General features: G+C 39.4%; 1 protein-coding gene across 2 annotated transcripts in view; it reads left to right on the plus strand.

Annotated features, from left to right (window-relative positions):
* diaph2 (diaphanous-related formin 2) overlaps positions 1–21,746 on the plus strand; it is a 358,243-nt gene that overhangs the window by 286,728 nt on the left and 49,769 nt on the right. For both annotated transcript variants that reach the window (XM_040119669.1, XM_040119671.1), the window contains 2 exons: positions 4,981–5,145; positions 12,744–12,879. In XM_040119669.1, the coding sequence (XP_039975603.1) occupies positions 4,981–5,145; positions 12,744–12,879 (301 nt within the window). The remainder of the gene's footprint in view (positions 1–4,980; positions 5,146–12,743; positions 12,880–21,746) is intronic.

Consider the following 21,746-nt stretch of genomic DNA (forward strand, 5'->3'; position numbering starts at 1 on the left):
CCTGCAGACCTCCCTCTGCCTGTATCACCACACACTAGAGAATGGTCGTGTCCTCCGCTTAAGCTTTGCCTTTGTCTTTCTCTCACTTATTCAGCTTTTTCACTGATTCTGTGTAAAGTTGAACAAGCAATAGTAGCAAAAATGCAAACTTTTTAAATTAAAAAAAAAAACAGTTATCAAACACAAAGAATTTTAGATTTATTATGAAAAAATAAGATAAAAGCTGATGCATTTATTCATAGATTTGAGTAGCTATAATTATTATTTTTACATCTAATTTCTTTCTCTCTCTCTCTCTCTCTCTCTCTCTCTCTCTCTCTCTCTCTCTCTTTCTCTCTCTGTGCTCTCACTCTCAGCATGATGGGTTCTGTCCAGTCAGTCTTGGTGTAATTTGGCCCACAGGGGCTGTTGGCAGTAGGTGTGGGGATAAAGGGAGCAGGGATGGTGGGGTTTGGAGAAAAGCAGGCTTAGTGTGGGGCCTTGGATAGAGGGGCCAGCAAGCACATAGGAAAAGCATTAAATAAACATTAATGGAACTAGGTTACAAGAGATTTATTAAGGAGGCTTTTTGGGCCCTCACTGTAGGGTTTTATGCAGCACTTTAATAACTCTCGCATGCACACAGGTAAACAAACCAGGTAATTTATTGCCATCCTCATAGGTGGCCATTGTGAAAACTGATTTAACTTAATTTTGGCTCATAAATGGATTTTTCTCATCTTTATGGGTTTTATTTTGAAATTGAATGGAGTCTAACTCCAAAAAAACCTTTTTTTACATTTAGGTTAAGTCTAACTTGGATATGATTTTGCTGTCATTTTGTGGTGTTAAAAATGAGTGCCCTTAATCGCAGCTTACTGATGTTAAATGTGCCCATTCTGGCACGTTAAAAACACAGATAAAAAGTCACTGATTAAACACAGTAATGAGGACACTGTGGCAGGACAAAGAACAAATTCTAGATTTTTACAGGGACATGGTGGGTTCTGGCAACAAAAGGGGATTTCAGAGAGGGAATTATTAACTCGAACTAGCAGGACACTGCTGTTGACATCACATTTCACATCTGACATTGTCTTTGTAAATCAACACAGTCAGATATGACGCGGTCAGAAACGTTTTGTAAGCCAAGCATAAGTCTGATATGCTTAGTGACTTGCTGCTATTCCACAAGCCCTTTTTGAACTATAATTGTTTATAATTCCAGGTTTGCCAGCGTCAGTTATTGAAATAGTCTTTAAAGGCAGCAATTCCAAGGGTGTACAGAAATTCAAAAAGGATGAGGCACAGAGCTGTAAAATGCTCCCTGCTCTGCTTCAAGCCCAGGTGAATACCAGACACATCTTAAACAGCATACTTCTGAAAGTTCACTCCGCGTAGGAGAGAAAGAAGGGAGTTCTTGTCTGAGTGAGAGAATTTAATGGAGAAAATATCAAGGGGAAATGTAGAAAGAGAATTGTAAGCAGGAATAGGTTTGAGTGAGACAGTGGTGGACAGTAAGAAAAGAGAGAGAAATAGAAAAAGATTTATCTTTGGAGAAGTGAGAGACGATAAAGGATTCACCAACTGTGAGAAACTAAGGCAAAGAAAAGAGTAACAGACAACCTGACAGAGAGATATTCAAAGAATGGTTGTGTGCATGTGTACTATATATATTGTGTGTTTGCCTGTTCGTTCGGGTTTCTGTATGTGTGTTTGATGAGGACTCTGCCATACTGGTTGTTTTGCTGCAGGATAGTGTGCGTCAGGCTCCATCAATATGACATGTCTTTGATGTGGAAATACAAGGAGCAAAAGCCCAGCCAGCCTCAGTCCAGTCCCCAGCGGGACACATCTACTACGGTGCATATGTATACTGTACGTGTGTATTTGAGTGTGTGTGAGAGAGACTTGGAGAGAGAGAGAGGTAGAGAAAGAGAAACAATGAGAGCCCTGAGCCACGACAAGCACCAAAAGTAACCGCTGCTTCAAATGTTTTTTAACTTTCATTCTGCAAGGGTGGCAACAGTTTTGACCCAAAAATTTCCTGAGCTAAAGCCAGTGTGGACTCCGTGTGCCAGTGTGCTGTGGAGTGGAATCAGCATTTTATGTAAATGCTGTTAATAAGCATTTCCATGCCATTGTAGAGTAAGTGTCTTTTGCGGCCCAATTGACATGTTTTTCCTTGCTTTTTGGCGTGAACCTGTTGCTGGTCCTTGTTTTCATTTTGACATTATACATATTTATGCTTTTCATGATTTTACAATAATCGTTTCATCCTCTAGAGTTAATTTTTCCATTCTGACCCATTAGGCATTGTTGAGAGGGGGAATTTTAAACGAAGTTCAGTCTAGCACTTGAAACTGACTGCAGTAGAATTTTTGGACTAAGCACTGAGGTTCAGTTTCACTAATAAATGACACCATACCATATGGCGTGGTTCATGGTAGATTGGTCCTAGAAAGTGGTTTTTTTTTTTCCTTTCAAGGATCATTTGAAGGCTTTACCAAACAAATACAACTCTGTCAGGGGGTTGGATGTTGAAAAGACATATTACTTTGGCAAAGTTTATGTTTTACATCTATCTGTTGGGCCCCTGAGTTCTCACACATAAGTGGAGTGAGGGGGAGGTGGACAAAAGATGAGATAAAAGCAGTCTGACAGAAGCAAGGGGGATAAATCAGGTCCAGGCAGACAAGGAGATAGAGACAAGGAAGGGGAAAGACATAAGCATTAGTCCATCCACTGGGCCCGTGTGTGGGCTTGCTGCTTAACTGGACTGTGCCATAGCTGCTGTTTCTGGTAAACACTAGCTTGTAGGGAGGTGATCCAACCAGCCCACCCTGTCAGTTTGTTATTCCCTCTCAGTTACACAAAGGGCTTTCCGCAAATACAGGCTTAAATGTGAGCATATGTAAGTGAACACATACATAATACACATCATACAGCACAGGCACTTCTTGGCTAGGGACAAGGAACAAACCCCGGACCTCAACATGGATGTCTACCAAGATGGCAGAACAAACAAACAAAAATTAAATAGCATTGTAGAAAAACAGTGGCTTCCACATCATAAAGGCAGATTGCTCACAGAGAACAATATCTTGATAACCGTTTAGCCCTGACAATCACAGGCCACATGCTGTACCAACAGCCTGTGTATGTTGCCAAGGCGACTGCATATGAGCACTAATTGCCTATATCTGTACCCATTACACAGAGAACTAGAAGTCGCTGCCTTAGTAAGTAAGTGTAACATAAAGAAGCAAAATACAATCCCAATTATACCTTTCTGTATTGGTTGACAGTAACAGTGTCAGTGTTTTTATTCAGTTCAAATTGGAAGGATTTCAGAATGACAGTCACAAAGATGCAAACACGCATTAAGCTGACAAAAGAATATTGTCTGTGCACTCGTAGAAGATTATTATTTTCATTATACCTTTAACTTCAAGCATTCTGTTATGTCTGGCCATGCCAAACCCTTTGCTCAGTAACCATTTATACAAAGATAATTTATATATATATAATATTTATTTACTGAAATTATAAATTCTATTTAAACAGAACTGAAGTATTATAGATTAAACGGAATGTTTTAAGTCTGATCACATAAGAGAGGAAAACAGAGATACTGACACAAAAAATCTCATTGTTAAACTGTATTGAAATCTGTTGTTTGGTACGATTTGGGTTTTATTTTCTTTTTCTGGCCTGAGCTTCTGTCTGTTATGATTACATTGTACTCACCAAAGTAACTGGTAAAATCTGGGAACATAGCAGCATTCCTTAAAAAAAATCGGTTCCAAAGGGGAGGAAACACTAGTGGTCACTCAATCAGGGAGGTTTTAAACAAACCCATAGGCTAGTAAACTTCTTTGAAAGAGAAAACAAAGGCGAAGTTTTCACTCAGTTTTCCTGTGCAATAATGGATTATAAGCAATATTACGGGTGTGCCCCCTTTTCTTTTACCTAAAATAAAGCAGTAGCTAATCCGGCAAAACCATCAGCTTGTTTTTAATGTGTTGTCATCATCTGACTGCTTTTATCTGTTGCTCCGTTGGACTTTTTTTTAGAGACGTTTCAGCAATGTTATCATAACCAACAGAACTAATGGCCAGAGCTAAAAAAAAAAAAAAAAAAAATCGAAAACCTGTAAGAATTTCACGTCATAGTAATAAGATTGCCATTGCAGATATTATAGCTATAATTACTATTGCTTCTAAAGAAGGAAGATGAAAATGATTGAAGACACAGCCGGTGTTGGACACGATTGCTAAAGTATTGAAAATATTGATGGAGTTTCTTTTGCAGGTAGAGCTTCTTTTGCCCCATGCTTGTGTTTGCAAGCATGTGCACACATGTATGTATAAGCTGGTGAGTGTGTTGTGTGAAGCTGCGGCATCCTCATCCCACCCAGGGCATGTGAGTCTTGGAGTTTCCAAGCACAGTCTCCATGAGGTCAGTGGCTGCTGTGATAATGCTTAACTGATGCCGGCTGTCAATAGCCATTCACCAGGAGAAAAGTGCTCTGCCTGTTCAGTAAATTACACAGTGCGACGTGAGCTGTGAGGTTCAAAACAACCTGACCCCACTGTTGTTGGAAGAAACAATAGAACAATGACTGCAATCAGCTTTTCCAGCAACCATCTGTGTCATGCTGCTGACTACAAAACACCTTTCCATTACTCCAGGGCTGCAGCTATTAGCTCACCATGCTATTGACTCCAAAGTGAGATGGAGAGGTTATTGTAATGGCACATTAGATTGTCTCTGACCCTTCTTTATCCAGTGTTTTGTTTTGCTGACCTTGACATCGGTGGGCTTTTTGAATGTTATAAAGCTTCTGAAGTGATCATTTCTCACAATGGCTTGGTTTTTTTCACACATTAACATGTTTGTGAGGTGTCATTATATTGCTGATTACAGTAGCTTTTGAATATATTTTGTCTGTCTTTGAGACATGATTTTCTCCTTTTTCCTTGACTCTGTCCTTCTCACGGCTTCTGCAAGCATGCCCGGGAGCAGTATGAAAAACTATCCACCATGCATAAGAACATGCAAAAGCTCTATGAGAGCATTGGCAGCTATTTTGCCTTTGACCCCCACTCTGTCAGTGTGGAGGATTTCTTCGGACAACTGGCCAACTTCCGCATCCTCTTCATGGTGAGTATGAAGTTTATGGATTTTTTTACATGTACATGAAAAGTCTCATGTTTACTGTTTTTTCAAAGTAGACACGCACACAGACGACCAGAAGCCACCACCCACACATGCACATGCTTTTGCACCCACTTTCACTTGCTGACACACATTGGGTGTCATTGTAGTGGGAACAGAATTTGTGTGTTACACATGCACACATTTTCATCAGACTTTCAGCAGGTCCTGACAGATGGTGATAACGTGCAAACATTACGGTGTAATACTTTTATGGATGAAACTGGATGTTCAAGTGGTACAGTGTTATACTTCCATAACATTGGGGCTCTCATAAGGGACAGATTTCAAAAAGAAATGTGAAAATCTAAGCAGCAGAGGCCAAGATATCCTGACTTTATTTCTTAGTATCAGTCATGCTCTAAAGGCACTTGATCCTTTAATGCAATGTATTATCTGATTTTTCCTAAACCCTACCTCTGTGGTAAAAAATGCCTACATCTTTAAAACTCTACACGCTCCTTTCGTCCTCTCTTGTAATTTTGCCCCATGCTTTAAAACCGAGATAACTCCCGTGACATCATCGGGGTTATTTTCTCAGATTTAGCAGATCTCCTCCAGAGCCACAGAGGACATTATACAACTGTAATCCCGTAATCTGTGTGAGCAACAAGGGTAGAAATATTTTGCCCCCAGTCATCTGATAGTCCATCAAGAATTTTGCTTTTGAGACAATCTGCTGCTAGTTTCTGTTCTGATGGTGATTTCACTTTCCTCATCTAAAAATTCCAGAAAGTTTTGGTTTGAGAAAGTGCGCCTTGTTTTCTGGCAGTTTATTATGATCTTTCTTCTCCTGGTCTGTAAGATTATGATTTTTTTTTTCCCCCAACAATGGTTTTTCAAAGGGGAAATCATTGCTAGGTTTACTTAAGATAATTTTGTTCCCATAAAATGCTGGCCTTTCATAGACAGAAGCACACCATGTACAGAGGAATATAAACACAAACTCATGCTTACCAGCATTTGATGGGTCTAGCATGTGTTTTAAATCTGAATGTTTTATTATATGCAAATGTATTCACAAAATTTCACAAATGAGACCTATTTTTAACATACGGAGAAGTTGAAGAAAAGTGTAAATTATTGGATAGGTTATATGGATGGAAGCTTTTCCACCTACATGTTCTGTACTGTACATCCAAATGGGAAACAAAAATGCTTAAACTCTTTTACCTGAGTGCACTGAGTGTCAGATGCTTAAACATGCAGAACATAACAACATAATAACACAAATTCTTTTTTCCTTCTACCATTACTGATTAAGAAAATTGTAGTACTGACTTGAGAGCTGAAACAAAAAAGACAAAGTCATAAAACAAAGTAGAATATTATATTTAAAAGAAAAAATGCTAAGAATAGGAGAATGTATAATGTCAGTGTCTTGCTGATAAAAGAAGCTCGGGCAAGCTTCTTAACCTTTTAAATACAGTTTCATTAGCTTGTAGCTGCTGTGTATGTGTGTGCATGTGCTGTCACCACAGGGTATTGTAGATCTGGTAGGATTTTGTTAGGGGGAATGAGTCTAGAGAGGACTTGATGAAAATGCATTTTACTTTCCACCTGAGAGTTTAAAATTTATTTCAGTATGGCTAGGAAAAAGTTTCTGTAAAAGGTGTAACATTTTTACATTTATTGACCTTAAACATTATAACACAAGTCATGGTGTTAGCTATAGAATACATTTATAGTTTTTATTTTTTTAATGTATTTAAGTTTGTAAATTTCTACAATAAGATCAGAAATGGCATACACAAGTGAGAAAGGTACTGAGGTAAAATGGGGGCATGGATTTACTTTGGATAAAAGTAAAATTTAAAATTGTTTCTGCTTCTTGTTGGTGTTATAAGGAATGTGGTTACTGAGAACAGTGAATAAAGCACATTGAGCAAAACAGATCAGTTAAAGAGGTGATATTAACAGTGGGATAAACACCACATTATCTCAGAACAAAGCCAAAGTTCCTTTTTCCTGACTAGACAAGTGTGTTAAAAATGTATTCAAGTGCTTTGTGTTGTACCTTCTACAGTCTATCCATCCCTCCTGGCACTACCCCAAAATTCCTTGTGTCAGGATGATGACATGGTCTCCAGAAGGCATGCTTTCAGTATTCACAATCCATTAATGTGAATGGCAAGGTCCCCTTGTCTGAATCCATCTCTTCTCTTTACTCTGATCCCCATCTGAAACCAACTTTTCATTCCCACTGATCAAAGAGCACCATCACACAACACAACACTCCCTCAAGGATTCCAGAGTTGCATATCTCTAAAAGAGGCATCCACCCAAGAAAATAAATTATTCTCTCAAGCAAATAGCTGCATATGAATATTTTATTACTGATTTAAACTTCCCTGCTATGGATAAGGGGAGGGAAGTGAGTGGGATAAAGTGTTGTGGTGTGGTTGAAATGGGGGGTGGGGGTGAGGGATGGGGGGGTTATAAGTTAATGTATTCATATAAAAACAATCCTTTAATCACCATATTCTTCAGATATTATTTATAGTTTTTGGCTCTTCATCTCTGCTGACAGAAAGGCTAATCCCATCTGCTTGCAGAGCACAAGGAATCAATGGTTGTTTCTACTTGAACGTTGTTTTTATTTTCTTACCCTGTAAAAACAACTGCGCTACCTTCTTTGCAGCACAACGAAAAGCTCTTCCTTAGCTTTTTTTTTGTCAGTGAAGGAATTTTGGAGACATGTCAGCTAGTTATTTATCTTTGACAAAGTCAGCCTACATCAACCATTACTGATTTGTTCCAAATAGCAAATCAAATGAATACTATGACTTCTTGTCAGTTAATAATTTAAAAAGAGCTTTGAGTTTAACTTCCTGATATGCCTGGTCTGCCTAAGACTTTTATTTCAATATTGAGACATTGAGTTGTTTGACTCAGACAAAACATCCTCACTAACTTCCATCTATTTTGCATTGCCCTGTGTAATGTGTTCACAGCACAAAGCATCTGCAGTATTAAAGAATTCCACTGCAATACAGTCACCCTAAATTGCTTTTACTAAAAAGCTAGGGCTTAATGCACCCCAACGACATGAGGCATTTGAGTAAACGCATTGACAGACAGTCCTCACAGAACTGAATGTAACTGATAAGAGAATCCATTAACTCTACTTTCCTTCTGTTTCATTCTCTTTCTCTCCCTCACTGCCGTCCTATTCTCTTTTTGTCTGTGGCAAATGAAATATTATATGATTTCAGCACATAGATTCAGGATTCGAAGAGTCCAACAATTTGTTAATTTAATGCTGCTGCCATATTCTGAAATAGAGTATGAGTGAAATGCAATCGCAGGGTCTGTATGTGTAATACCGACCATGAGCATGGGGAATGAGGATTTTTCCATTAATGAGTTATCAAAGCGCAGCAGATGGGCTGGTTTGAGCTAACAGTCTTCCTTGTTGATTGAGTGACTTTCTAATAAGACCAAAAGACCTACACCGGGTTCGAAAAGTAGCAAGATAGAGCATCTAAGAGATTAGGATGATGATTTGTGTGTGTGTGTGGGTGCATTCGTCCACTTTTGAACCCATCTGATATTTTTAAAGTTCTCATTCCTTCACAATATGACAAACGATCATAATCATGATGATCACACTGAACATGATGACTCTGACTGTGCCACTCTACCCACCTTCTTGCTAAATCACTGCCCTGTTTCCTCAGTATTTTTACTTACACTGTCTGACAGAGTCATTAAACTCATTGCACCAGATTTTGGAGGTCACCTATCAATATGGGAATACATCTATACCACAGAGCAGAAGTCTCACAAACTTTAACTTATAACTTCTTTAAAGCACTTCCCTCCAATATCCTGGCACATAATGTAACAGATGGCTAATAAACACATTTGCTGCTTGAAACCTAGGCCTGTAGTGTTTGTAAAATTCAAATGAGATATAGCAGTGACACTCTCTGTGTGAGATCACTGGTGCAACTGAGCAGTTGGGAATACTCATTTTTCCCTCATTGGACTGGCACACTTTTATGCACGGGGGGGGGGCATGCTGCGGTAGATGTATTGTGTTGTGCAGGGTCAAGGAAGAACAGCAAACACATTTCATGAATTATTGAAAGAACAGACCTGGAAAGGCAAAATGCTGCCCGGCCCTTGTTGGTACATGGGACTTTTGGGTTGGGACTCCAGCCAGGTATAGATAGAGGAGTACTTATAATCTCCATTTTAGACACACCAGGGGCAATGAGTGTGACATGCGTTTCCTTCATCTCATGGCCTCTATGAGCCTGAAAGCAAGAATGTGCTGCCTCAGTAGTGTTGTTGACAAACCTACCTGGCACAAAGGTGCTATTATGCAAAACCACACATTTTGTTTTGTCTCTTAGAGCATTTAAATAATATACACATATAGCACCTGCATCAGATTTTCTTACATTTCACCAGAGGGGTTCAGGGCACCACCAGTCATAAACATGACCCCTGGAGAGTAGGATTTGTTTTGTTGTTTTGATTAAGAGTTATTAGGCAGATCCCGGCCACAAAGGACACCTTCTATCATGGTGAATGATCATAGGGGAAAAACCTTTGACCTTTTGGGTCAGTTTGAAGTGCAGGGCTACACTTGTCTTTTTATTGCTTTTTTCCTCCAATTCCATGCACTATTTTCATTTTTCCTCTTTTTCTAAACCTATAAGACTGTCTTTACCTTTCTGTTTTTGTTTTTATTTCTTGAAAAACATATTTTTATTGGACTATTTGGTTTGCAACCAAAATCCCTCCCTATTGTGCCTCACTGCATTATAGTACTTGGTAGCCATGTGTAAAAACAAAGTAGGTCTCAATATTTTTCTTTCTTCTTTTCAACATTAAATTCACATTTCAACATCAACTTATACTTTATGCAAAAATATCACCTTTAGTAACTGAGAAACAGTAATAATATGACTATTATTATATGACTGTCATTGGATGGCCACCTAGGGACTGACGACTTAATGTAAAGGCCAAAATTAACTTGTTTCCATGGTCACAAATCATACTTTTAATATTTTTACTTTGATCTTGAGTAGAGGAGAGTACTCGAGACAAAACAAGAGAAGTTGATTTTTTCCAACATTGTTGGAATTCATGCAAAATACTTGACCAGATTCAAGAGAAACTAGAGACCGTCTTGTGGTGGGATCACACAAGCTGTGACATCCGTCGACATGTTGACGTTCTGACCCACGAACACTGAATACTCATGGATTAGACCACACCAATCTTCAAACTCAGCCTTCATTTTGATCTCAACTACACACCTGTAAAGTTTTGTGACTGCATCTTGCATGGTTGCGATGCTATCGTGGTGACAAAATCTGTCCGCAGACAGACAGACAGAAACACCTGCCAAATTACTGAAAATTGCCTCTGTAGCAGTTCTCGCGACAGTAGGTGTCTCCAGGGCCACATTTTGCCATGATGACACACACACACAGACTCACAAGGTGAAAACAATATCAGCCACACTGTCACGTCTGGTAGCCAGATCTTTTGTCCTATGTTCTGATGAGGTTTAATCTGGTTTTCTGCACTGAAGACTATTTCTGAAAACACATCTCGTTTATCTCTTGTATGTCCTGCTAAAATACAAAGAGTTACCAAGAAACATAAGACCTGATAGAATCAGTTTTTGACAATTGCAAAAAAGGGGAAGTCAAAGAGAATAGTAAAGGGAAGCATAAGAGAACAGTGAAAACATATTTGTTGCTATGGTAATTAGTGGTGCTGTTTGATTATAGCAACATAAATATGTTGCATAATCATGTTTACAGTCAAAATTAGTTGTTTGTTTAAAATAAGTTTTGCCGGAAGGATGTTATTTGTAATCTGCATAATTTATCTTCCAATTTATGCTTTAGATGTTTAGCAATGCAGTGATATTACTTCCAAAATGAAGTGAATCCTGTCAGAGGATGAGGATAGGAATCAATTTGATTCTTGCTGCCAGTGCTGCCCATCACTCAAACAAAATGCACAAGTTAACTGTTTCATTACTGAATATACACCACAGTTCTCTTCCACTCTGATTCAAAACTGTGGCAAAGTGCACTCAGTCAATTACCCTTATAGAGTGTAGCTGTATCATTTACACAGCCTTGATATGGCAATAAATTTGCGTTGATTTTGGTGTTTTTATCCGACTTGTAGCGGCTAGTGAAGAAAAACTTCTTTTCTTACATCTTCATAATGCACATAATACAAAATCCTACTCACTCTCCCTTATTATTTTGCTTTCTCTCTCTACCACGCTTCTTTCTATCACCCTCAATTGACTTATCTATTACCCCTCTCTCTGGCTCAACCTCTCTCTCTCCCATAACCCTTGTCATCCAACAAGGAGACAGTGACAATGAGGGATTGTGTCCTTGGACATGGAGCAAAGCTCTGCTATTGACTGGCATGATGAGCTGCTCTTTCCTTGTTCCTTCCCCACAATCCCCATAATCCCTCAGTCTTAGCTGCCAACACGACACACACATCAGGAGCACAGGGGCATTTGATGGGGGGGCCTACTGTCGCCACTTATTATATCATTGCACAGACAGGGCCATGCCTTCATTTACTGACACGTACACACACGCGCGCACACACACACACACACACACACACACACACACACACACACACACACACACACACACACGCATACATGAGGGGACACACCAGAGATGAGCAGAAGCACAAAGATGCCCATAGACTACGGCATAGGAATACAGGCTCATATGCATGTATACACATAGAGTATGACCTCTCACATACATATACTAACACCTATGATGGGTCCTGTCAAGGGCTGCTCCACAGGCCTGGGATGAGAGAACATTTTGTTGTCTCCAAAGGTCACACAGTTGCATCTTCCTCTCTTGGCACGAGAACAAACTGACACATTTGTAAAGGCTGAATCTATACCGTTGATTATCTCTCTTTCTCTGGCTCCTTCCTGACATTTCAGCCGGTCACGAAGGAATAGGAGGATATCTCTTTCTCCCTCCTCAGAGACTGCCACTACATTTTTCTCTTCCCATGCTGTGGCTCCCCCATATTGTCATATTGTCTGATTATTTATATGACTTTATATATAATCTTTATATATATGTGTGTGTGTGTGTGTGTGTGTGTGTGTGTGTGTGTGTGTGTGTGTGTGTGTGTGTGTGTGTGTGTGTGTGTGTGTGTGTGTGTGTGCGCGTGCTTTATTGATGTATTATTGACAATGAAACTTAGTGTATGTCAAGTACTGCTGCACCCTTACAGGCATAGGCTTGTATTAAAAAAAAGTTCATACGCAAGTCTTGATATATTGTTTATACCAGCTTATCTCTGACTATCAAACCCTTCTCTGAATAGGAATTTGCTGATGGCATGCTGATGCTTCGGAGCATTATACAGAAGCGAAGACACTAAAAGAGTGGAGGTGGTAGGAGCCAGATACGGATTTTATCTATTTGTGTGTGTGTGTGTGTGTGTGTGTGTGTGTGTGTGTGTGTGTGTGTGTGTGTGTGTGTGTGTGTGTGTGTGCGCCTCATCAGGAAGCAGTGAAGGAGAACCACAAGAAGAGAGAGATGGAGGAGAAGATCAAGAGAGCCAAACTGGCGAAGGAGAAAGCAGAGCGTGAGAAGCAGGAGCGCCAGCAGAAGAAGAAGCAGCTGATTGACATGAACAAAGGTATGGCACTTCTCCCCATGCCACCACAGAGAGAGAGACGGTATAAGGCAAGTAGGGAGTTAGGAGGAGGAGAACAGGAGGATAGAAAGGGGGTTTCATGGAACTGTGCTTCATGCAGATTTGAACTCAGAAGGAAGAGGATAATGTGTAGGAGTGGGGGGACTCATCTTTTTCAGATGTGAAGGAATCTTATACTTTCTCCCATAGCCGATACAATGCTTCCAAACAAAAGACAGGTTATGCTACTTTTAGCTGTTTTTTTCCATTATTTGCTCACATAGACAGAAACATTCCCTCCTACATGTACATGTATTTCTAAACATTTAACACATTTTAAGCAATAGATACCAATCTCATAATTCAGTAGTAGTACCAGTGAAATTTGAATGTAGTGATAAAAAAAATGCAAATACTTTCTTTGAGCTCTCATAGAACTGTCAGGGGCACACAGGATGCAGGTCACACTTAAAGATAGGAAGCTGAGGTCTACCTACAACAAAAGCTGAAAATAGCTCTTTACACTTTCAACACAGTCATACTGTTATTCGTTTTTAACTGGTCATGTGCAAGTAATAAGACAGAAAATTTGCGGGCAGTGTGCTATATTTATTGTAGTGAATCGTTGGAATTGTTCTATTGTCCTCCAGTTATACCCGTAAACCTCGTATTGATCAGTGTAAGCTGCAGTTGTCCAGGCATGTAAAATTAGAGCGACAGAACTTGCTGCCAGTGTCTAGTCATGCCAATGACATTGAGAACGAATTTCAAGCTCAAGGGGCTTTGCATGCAGTCATTGTGGTCTTTTGTCCATTTTTTTTTTACAAACACTTGGATTTTCACAATTCACCAGCTTCTAAATGTCAACACCAGCCAAGGACCTCTCTGTAGCTCAGCCACATTGGGAAATGTGACAACACAGTCTTCAGTATGCCACAAACTCTCCAAGATAATTGATGCATGCTACAGTTTTTTTTTTTTTTTTTCATTTTTCCCTGAGCAGTGACCTCTTTGAAAGCTTCACTTTTAATAATCCAACATGGCTGAACTGAATGACGCTGTCTACCCCTCTCTCTCATTCTGGTCAACCAGATGGAGAAGGGTAGGGAAGTAGGTATCATATTAAATATTTCTCCCAGAGCAGATTTTGATCTCAGTTTCTGAATGCCACAATATGACTTGTATGAATAAAACATGAGGATGACATGGGCAGCGTTGCCTGCAGCTTTGGAGATAGTGGGGATTGTCCTCCAACCAACTCCTAGCTCACTGGACTGTCGTGATCACAATGACCTTGGCAGTTATGAAATACACACTTGATGTGCTAAACCCAGGCTGCTTTTTCACCTGTCAAGGTTCTTGCCTGCATTGACTGCACATTTTCATTAAACCATGAATAGTTCCTTTTAATGTACTAGCTGGTCTTTATGTGAAATGTAATCAGAGAAAGTACAATCAAATATGGAGCTCTTTAAATGGATCCTGTGAATGGAAAGCTGAGCTTGAGCCAGAAGGAGGTTGAAGGTTACAGCAGCGTGGTGTTCCACTCTGGTGCTCTTGCTCAGTTTCTCTCTAAGCTTTGGTTGGAACACACACAGCAGGATATTCAGTGTTTTCTTGTTGCACATCTTTATTATGCCTCCACGCCGGCGCCAGCCGTAGCCAGAGGCATTATGTTTTTGGGTATGTCAGTCCGTCCATCCGTCTGTCCGTCCGTCCGTCCCAATCGCATGACTGTGATATCTCAGGAATGACTGAAGGCAATTTCTTCAAATTTGGCACAAACATTCACTTGGACTCAAGGACGTACTGATTAGATTTCGGTGGTCAAAGATCACAGGTCAAGGTCATTGTGACCTCACAAAACATGTTTTTGGCTCATTATGACAAAATACACATATTACCTTTCATTAAATTACTTTATAGTCTTCACTACACATATTATATGACTCTGGACAGACATGGATGTAAACTGCAACTTGACTTATTGGCGGAGCCATACAACTCCAAGGCAGGAATTGTAGTTTTCTCTCTCTCTGCTCCGCTCCAGTTGACAGCCTTGGCTTGAGAGTCATGGCTGTTCTCTCCCGTTCTGTTCTACAATTCTATAAGTGCTTCAGATATTTTGTGGATATAGTTATTTGAGGAGACTTTTCACATCAATATGTCATGCTGAGCCTCAGTTGTGTTTTCTGTGAAGGTAAATGAAAATAATATAGTGTACAGGACAAAGAGGCTTATTTAATTCCTCCTACTATTAATTGATCCTGTCCAAACATTTGATTTATTAATTTAGCATTTTAAAGGTTGAAGGGGAATTGAAACACTGAAAAGGGTTCTCCGGTGTGATATACCTATTCTTGTCTGCATTATTTTAATTCTGGCCTTAGTCTCGAATGGATGGATGGATGGATAGATAGATAGATAGATAGATCTAAAATTGAGAAAAATGAATTGTTGACCTGAATATAGTGTTTTTTTCTGTTTACAAATCCATTAGCATTAACAGAAGGAGTAAACATATGGTCATTGTTTTATGAGAATTATGTATAGGTCAATATCTTATCTGTTTTACAGATTAGCTGATGTACTCATTTTATTTCTTAAAAGACTGTTTGATGGATCATACTAATGTGTTTAATGCAAATTCAAGAGGCTATTTTTGAAAAGGGATAGATTTTTTTTGTCATTTCACAAATTGTGACCTAATCCTCTTCGCTTGCAAATGATTAACAATGAAATGCATATTTAATGCGAGTTTAATTCATTTAGCTTTTGCCAGGATTTCACCAGAGTGGGGGAGGGAAAGCAGACAAATGCTTTTAGGAAACTGGTAAAAAAAAAAAAAAATCTTTTTTCCCCATTTCCGAGTAGAAAAAACTTGAGATTTTGCCATCTGACATGCATACTTTTTCAATAAGCATGATTGATAGATGAGACAAGTGCAGAGCTAAACGTGTTTTCCTTGTGAAGTATTAGAAATCCTAATTGCTTATGAAATCATTACCGAGTCACCCCATTTGTTTTAATTTGCTCTAAGTGGATTTCCATATTCTCTTGAACTGACCAGATGTTCAACATTTACAAAATTGCTTTACTTCACTGGAAATAACAGTTAAACACTGAAGAATAAAGCCAAACTAATGCATCTGTCTAAAAACAGGGAAAGATGGTTGATCACAGCAGGATATTTTTTAATGCGGCGTACGAAACAATGTCACAATTAAGTATGTCAAGTGTGTCAAGAGCCAGAACGTGGTAGAGCATCTGGACTTTCTTTCTCCAAGGCATTTGTGTGGAGTAGCAGGCCCCTGTGGCCGCTTACTTGGCTGGCATCACTGGGGTCAGTGCCCCCATCTGGGGCAAGTGTCTGCACCCACATGTCAACTGTGTACCCCAGTCAAATCAACTAAGCTTTGAACAGAGCCAGAAAGCGCACATGCCCCTTTGAGTACAGTGCAGCTTGGCATAAGGCACCTAGTAATAAACAAACAATGAGGAACAAAAAAAGTTATCTGAACATTTTATTTAGCCCAGGCATTTCTCCCAGGTACCACCTAGAAATAGTGAAGAACTTTGTGTTTTACATGTTTTCTGTCAACTTTTTCTCGGACCTAGTTTATATAGTATGGTTTTTAGTATGTGAATAGTTGGAATAGCTCTGCGTAACAGTCCCCCTCCCCATATAAACCTGTGAAAAACACTTTGATTTCCAACCAGAGGGATATCTAGTGTAGAAGCATATTGGTTGTAGCCTGCAAGTTTTACAACACCTTTTATGAGTGTACCAACAGCCTGCTATCTCAGTTGACTACACACATTAAATGTAATCCAACTGGAATAATGTGTAAGAAAGACTTTTCTTAAGTAATCTTAGGTTTCAATATAGAATTATCTGATTGGAAAACTAGCTTTTTGTAAAATAAATTACTAAAATTGTTCTAGACAGTATTATTAAAACCCTCAAAACACATGCAGAGGCTCCACAGATGTTGTTTTTATGATTAAGTTTTACCTGCAAAGCGATCATTTTTTATTATATGAATTAGAGCCCACTCACCCGCTCCCGTCCATTCTAGCAACAGCTTGCAGTCATCGACAGAATGCAGATCCATACATTGGGTTGCTCTGTTGGAAGATTAAATTGGAAAAATTGTTGTTTTTTTGAGTGTTTTGTTAATATTACTATTGAACACACGTTATTACAATCCTAACTAGAATGGCACTCAGTCGAGCGCAAACCTCCGCCAAGGTGAAAAATGCCTTATATCGCAATGTTAAGGAAAGTGATAAAAAAAAGTCCTGGATCCATCCAACCAGATCCGCACCAAAATGTAATGGGTTCTTCCCTGTCCCATGCCCCATGCCTTCACCAAGTTTGGTGCAAATTGTTTCAGCAGTTTTTGCGTAATCCTGTTGCCAAATAAACAAACCAACCAAGACATGACATGTGAAAACATAACCTCCTTGGTGAAGGTAAATACAGTTACCTTTGTTCCCACAATAGCTGCAAGGTGTGTACCAAATTCTCCATCACTATGTTTTAAAATTACAGAGCCCATTAGAAGTAAACATACTTCTGAATATGTTAAACTTCTCAAAGGGATGCAGCCACAGATATTAACCAAAATGTCCAATAATTCAAGAACCTGCTTGCAGCAGATGGTTAATTGTTAGTTGTAAGATAATCCTTTAATGGTGTTTCCACAATATCTTTTTCATTTTCAATGCATTTTTTGTGTGCCTTCCTTTGCTTCTTTTCCAAAGGCATTTTTCCCACTCAGTAAGGCCTGCTAGATTGAGGTCTCCATGTCTGTATGATGCTCTGTAGAGAGCAGTTGGCATGTTGACAATGATGGGCCTGCAGCTTCTATTTATGCCTCCTCCTTGTCAACCTTTCACATTTTGAGGTTGAACTAGTATTTGTTTACATAAATAAAAGTGGGCTTCTCTTGAAAAAGCATTCCATTTATTGCATGCAAGCAAAAAAAGTTACTTTAGGCTTTCACTGAATTTCAGACTGTAGTATTTGTATGTTCTCATTTTTTTATTGTACATGTCAGTATTCTTCATATGCCTCAGCTTCACTCTACATTCTAATCCAGATTGACTTTAAATGTTTACTGTGGACTATACACCTGTAACATTTTTTAGATAATACACATTTAAGATCCACATTCACAAAAATAAAGATTCAGCTTTTCTTGAGAGTGATTGAGAGTATTAAGATCGCTTGTATTGATTTTATAAAGCTTAACTGTCCTCATCAGAGTTTGTTTTCTCTTTCCCCTTTGTTTCTTCCTTTTCGTGCATTTTTCCTTAAAGACACAGTTGTGAAACTATTTTTATTTTGTTTACCAGAGCAAATATTCGAAATTCAAGTATTTATCAGCGTGGCATGCTATACTAAATTGACATATTTTTGTGCAGCTGGCTGACCGGTTGTGGCTGGCGGAGCCCTGTCAGGAATGACAGTGGTGGAGATGTGGATTGATGACTTTGTGTGACACTGACAGCTGCCGGTAGACCAGTACATACCTGCATCGCAGCAGTGCCAGCTAGGTAATCATAGACAAGCGGTGACAGGCAGCGGTGGGGTGGACAGGTTAGCTCTCTAAGTTTGCATAGTGTCTCCACAGCACATCAGACTTGGCAAATAATATTACCAGGCAAGATAGCTTGTAGAGACATGAAGGTCAGAAACCCCAGTAGATAAAAGAAAAGTTTCTGAACGAGATTCTCACTATTCTTCAGCTTAGCTTGGTAAATGAAGCCAGTATTAGGGAGCTAAAGCTGACCTTCATGATTGATATGAAATATAAGAATCAAGGACAGACCTTTAAAGAATGTAATGATGATATATGGTAAAATGCTTCTGAATTTGCTGCCTGTTTATTCCCTAAAGTGTCATGCCGCTGATAACTCCCATGTCTGCTTATATATTAGTAGTTTCTGGTGAGTTATAAAAATGAAGGATCCTTTACCACATCTGCATATGGATGTAACAGCAGTGGAATGCCAAACTCTTAGCAAATTGCCCTTTCCTTCGACCTTGCATTTGAGCTGTGTCGATCTAGAGTGCTGGAAGAGCAAGGCGTGCTCTGAAACTCCTAAGTGTGGATTGGTAAATTCCATCATTACCTTGAAAGACAGGAACAAGGACACCAGGATTATCTGCTGTCATACACCCATTGTAATAAATAACAGTGTATTAGATAGTGCTATATCTCCAGTCGAAATTAGAATCTGCCTCAAGGCGATGATGGCACACGGAATATGGCTGACTGCATCTCAGCTAAGTCCTATAATAGCAAGAAGCAGGAATAGAAAGATGTAGAAAAAGAGAATTATGCACAAACAAATGACATGCAAGGGTTGAATACATCTGATTGAATGCAAAATTACATTTTGTAGTGAAGGTGACAAAATAAAATGCTCATCCAGTGCTCATCCTCTCAGATTGTAATATCTCCATTCCACTCCTATAAAAAAATGTCAGCATGAGGAAAATGAGACTGGTTTCATTGGAAGCCCTTTAATATTCTATGATAAATACCGTAATTCATTAGCAATTAAAGGCAACGCCAGGATAAGACTTTCCCACACTGTCTACCTTATACATTAATTTGTCAAGTTGAATATGTATACTTATTTTACTTTATTTTATTTTGTGGCACCCTCTTTTGTATCAGGACGAAGACAGAAAACACTAATTAGATGGCACCTTAAAGCTTTTAATCACCTGTATCTTTTATCTTTAACTTAATTTAGTTAATGCCACAATCAGGGACGTGAGACATGCATGAGATATCTCTTTCCTTTTTTCTCTCTTATTCCTTTCAGTGTCTCACACACAAAGTCACTATGCTCACCCTGCCTTTTCTTTCTCTCACTTTTCTCTCTCCCATTGTGTTCGTAAATGTTCTTCTTCTCCTTGGTGAAATCAGCTGAGGCACAGTTGAATCTCATTAATTTGTGGGTGGTTCAAGTGTCTGATAATTTCCCCTCCCAGATCTGGACCTCACCAGTCACTTTACAGTCAATCAAACCTAATTACCCTCACTACAAAGACCATCAAAACCCATTGTCAAATCCATTTAGCTTCCCCAGACAGCACCGCCTTTCACTGATGCAAACAGCCCATGTGGGGTTTGGTTCAGATGTTATCTTGATCTGGATTCCAAAATTTAGCTATCCAAGTGTGCCACTCATTTAAAATGGGGAATCTACACAGTGTTGGTTGGATGAATCCCAAAATGTTTATAACATCTCAATATATTTAGAAATGCCAAAGCATCTTTGACATCCCTTTCATTTTAATAACCTGATTTATTTATTTGACCTGCACAGTTAAGATGCCTTGCCAAATACATAAACAACCGGGACCATAGCCTGTGATGTGGGCATTGACACTAAGGCTTTGTTCAGACTGCCGGCCCAAATCTTTTTTTTTTTTTTTTTATTGGCATATCCGGATTATATCCAGATTGATTTTTGCTCTGACTGTTCAAATCAGACTTGCATGTGTCTTTTGCATCACTCGCAACGTGACACACAATGACAACGCCAAAAAGTGACAGAGTGAGAGGAATCCATGCTGCTACTAGCAGAGTGCTATGAGAGAGTATAGTTTTTTGGCACTATGGAGGACAGCGATGAGGTCTGCACCGGGACTTGACAGCCGATTGTTTGGAGGGTGAGATGATCGAACTCCATTTCTTATGCTTATGTGTTGGAAAACCGCATAACTAGCGTGGCTGCATAGGTTGGTTTAGGACAGAAACCCACGCAGATAGGTTGGTGATGTCTGGACGTGCAAATCTCACCTGACCGCCTTGCAAATGACAATGCAGACAGTCTGTCCTAAAGATCTGATTTGAGCCTGATAGTTCAAGGCCGTTCTTGTCCATATGCCAGAACAGCAAAGTAAAATATGTAGTTAGCTTGTCTAATTAGTTGGATGTCCTGTTGGTTGTTTCTTGTCTTAATGATAAAGTTGCACTTCCTTTTGCTGCATCACAGTAAGAGCCCTCTAGTAGTCAGCATGTAAAAACATTTTAATGTGAAGAAGCAGGAACTATGCCGATTGTATAGAATCAATTCACACAAAAATTATGCATATTGGGGCTTTATACAGTAGCTAGACGGCAGATTTCACAACTTCTGCTGATGTCACGGCAAAGAAGAGCATACCAAAAAACAGTGACACTTGTATCTATTAGATGGGGTAAAGAGTAACACAAGAATGACACTAAACTCAGAACCAGAGCCACTTTTTTGTAACATAGGTGCTGCAATACTACTGAAAGCTGAACGTAGAAAGCCTTTTAAAAATAGTGCTTTCGATCTAATTGCCTGCAAGACCAGACATTTTGATCAGTTTGCCGTGACAGCTAGGTTAAGAGTGAACACCGTCAACAGTTATCCCCTGCTGTGAGGTCACAGTGAAAATACATATGGGTCAGAGAAAGTGTGTCAACTTAACATCTGTCAGTGCTTGGTTGGAGCTTTCCCTTGTGTGTTGATGGTGTTATTGAGCAAACTAGCCAAAAGCAGTGGATAGATGGTGATAGCAATATGGTAACTGGGGGGGCCCGCAGGCATTAGAAGTAAATGATAGCGGAGGAAGCAGTGTGTGGTGACTGCCATGTTGCAAACATTTCTCTTCCCCCTTCCCATCTCCCAACCTCCCCTCCCTACTGTTTCTCACTTGGGGTCTGGCAGCATCCATCCAGATGGAGGGTTTATTTTTGTTTTTGTTTGTTTACTTATTCATGCATCCAGCTATTCGGGGCATCGCAAGGGCTTTCGTTCCACCACAGAATGCAAATCGCCACGGCGGCTAATCCACTTTCATCTCTCCCTTGTCA

This window comes from Xiphias gladius, chromosome 23 (genome assembly GCF_016859285.1).
Source record: "Xiphias gladius isolate SHS-SW01 ecotype Sanya breed wild chromosome 23, ASM1685928v1, whole genome shotgun sequence".
NCBI classification, from domain to species: Eukaryota; Metazoa; Chordata; class Actinopteri; order Istiophoriformes; family Xiphiidae; genus Xiphias; species Xiphias gladius.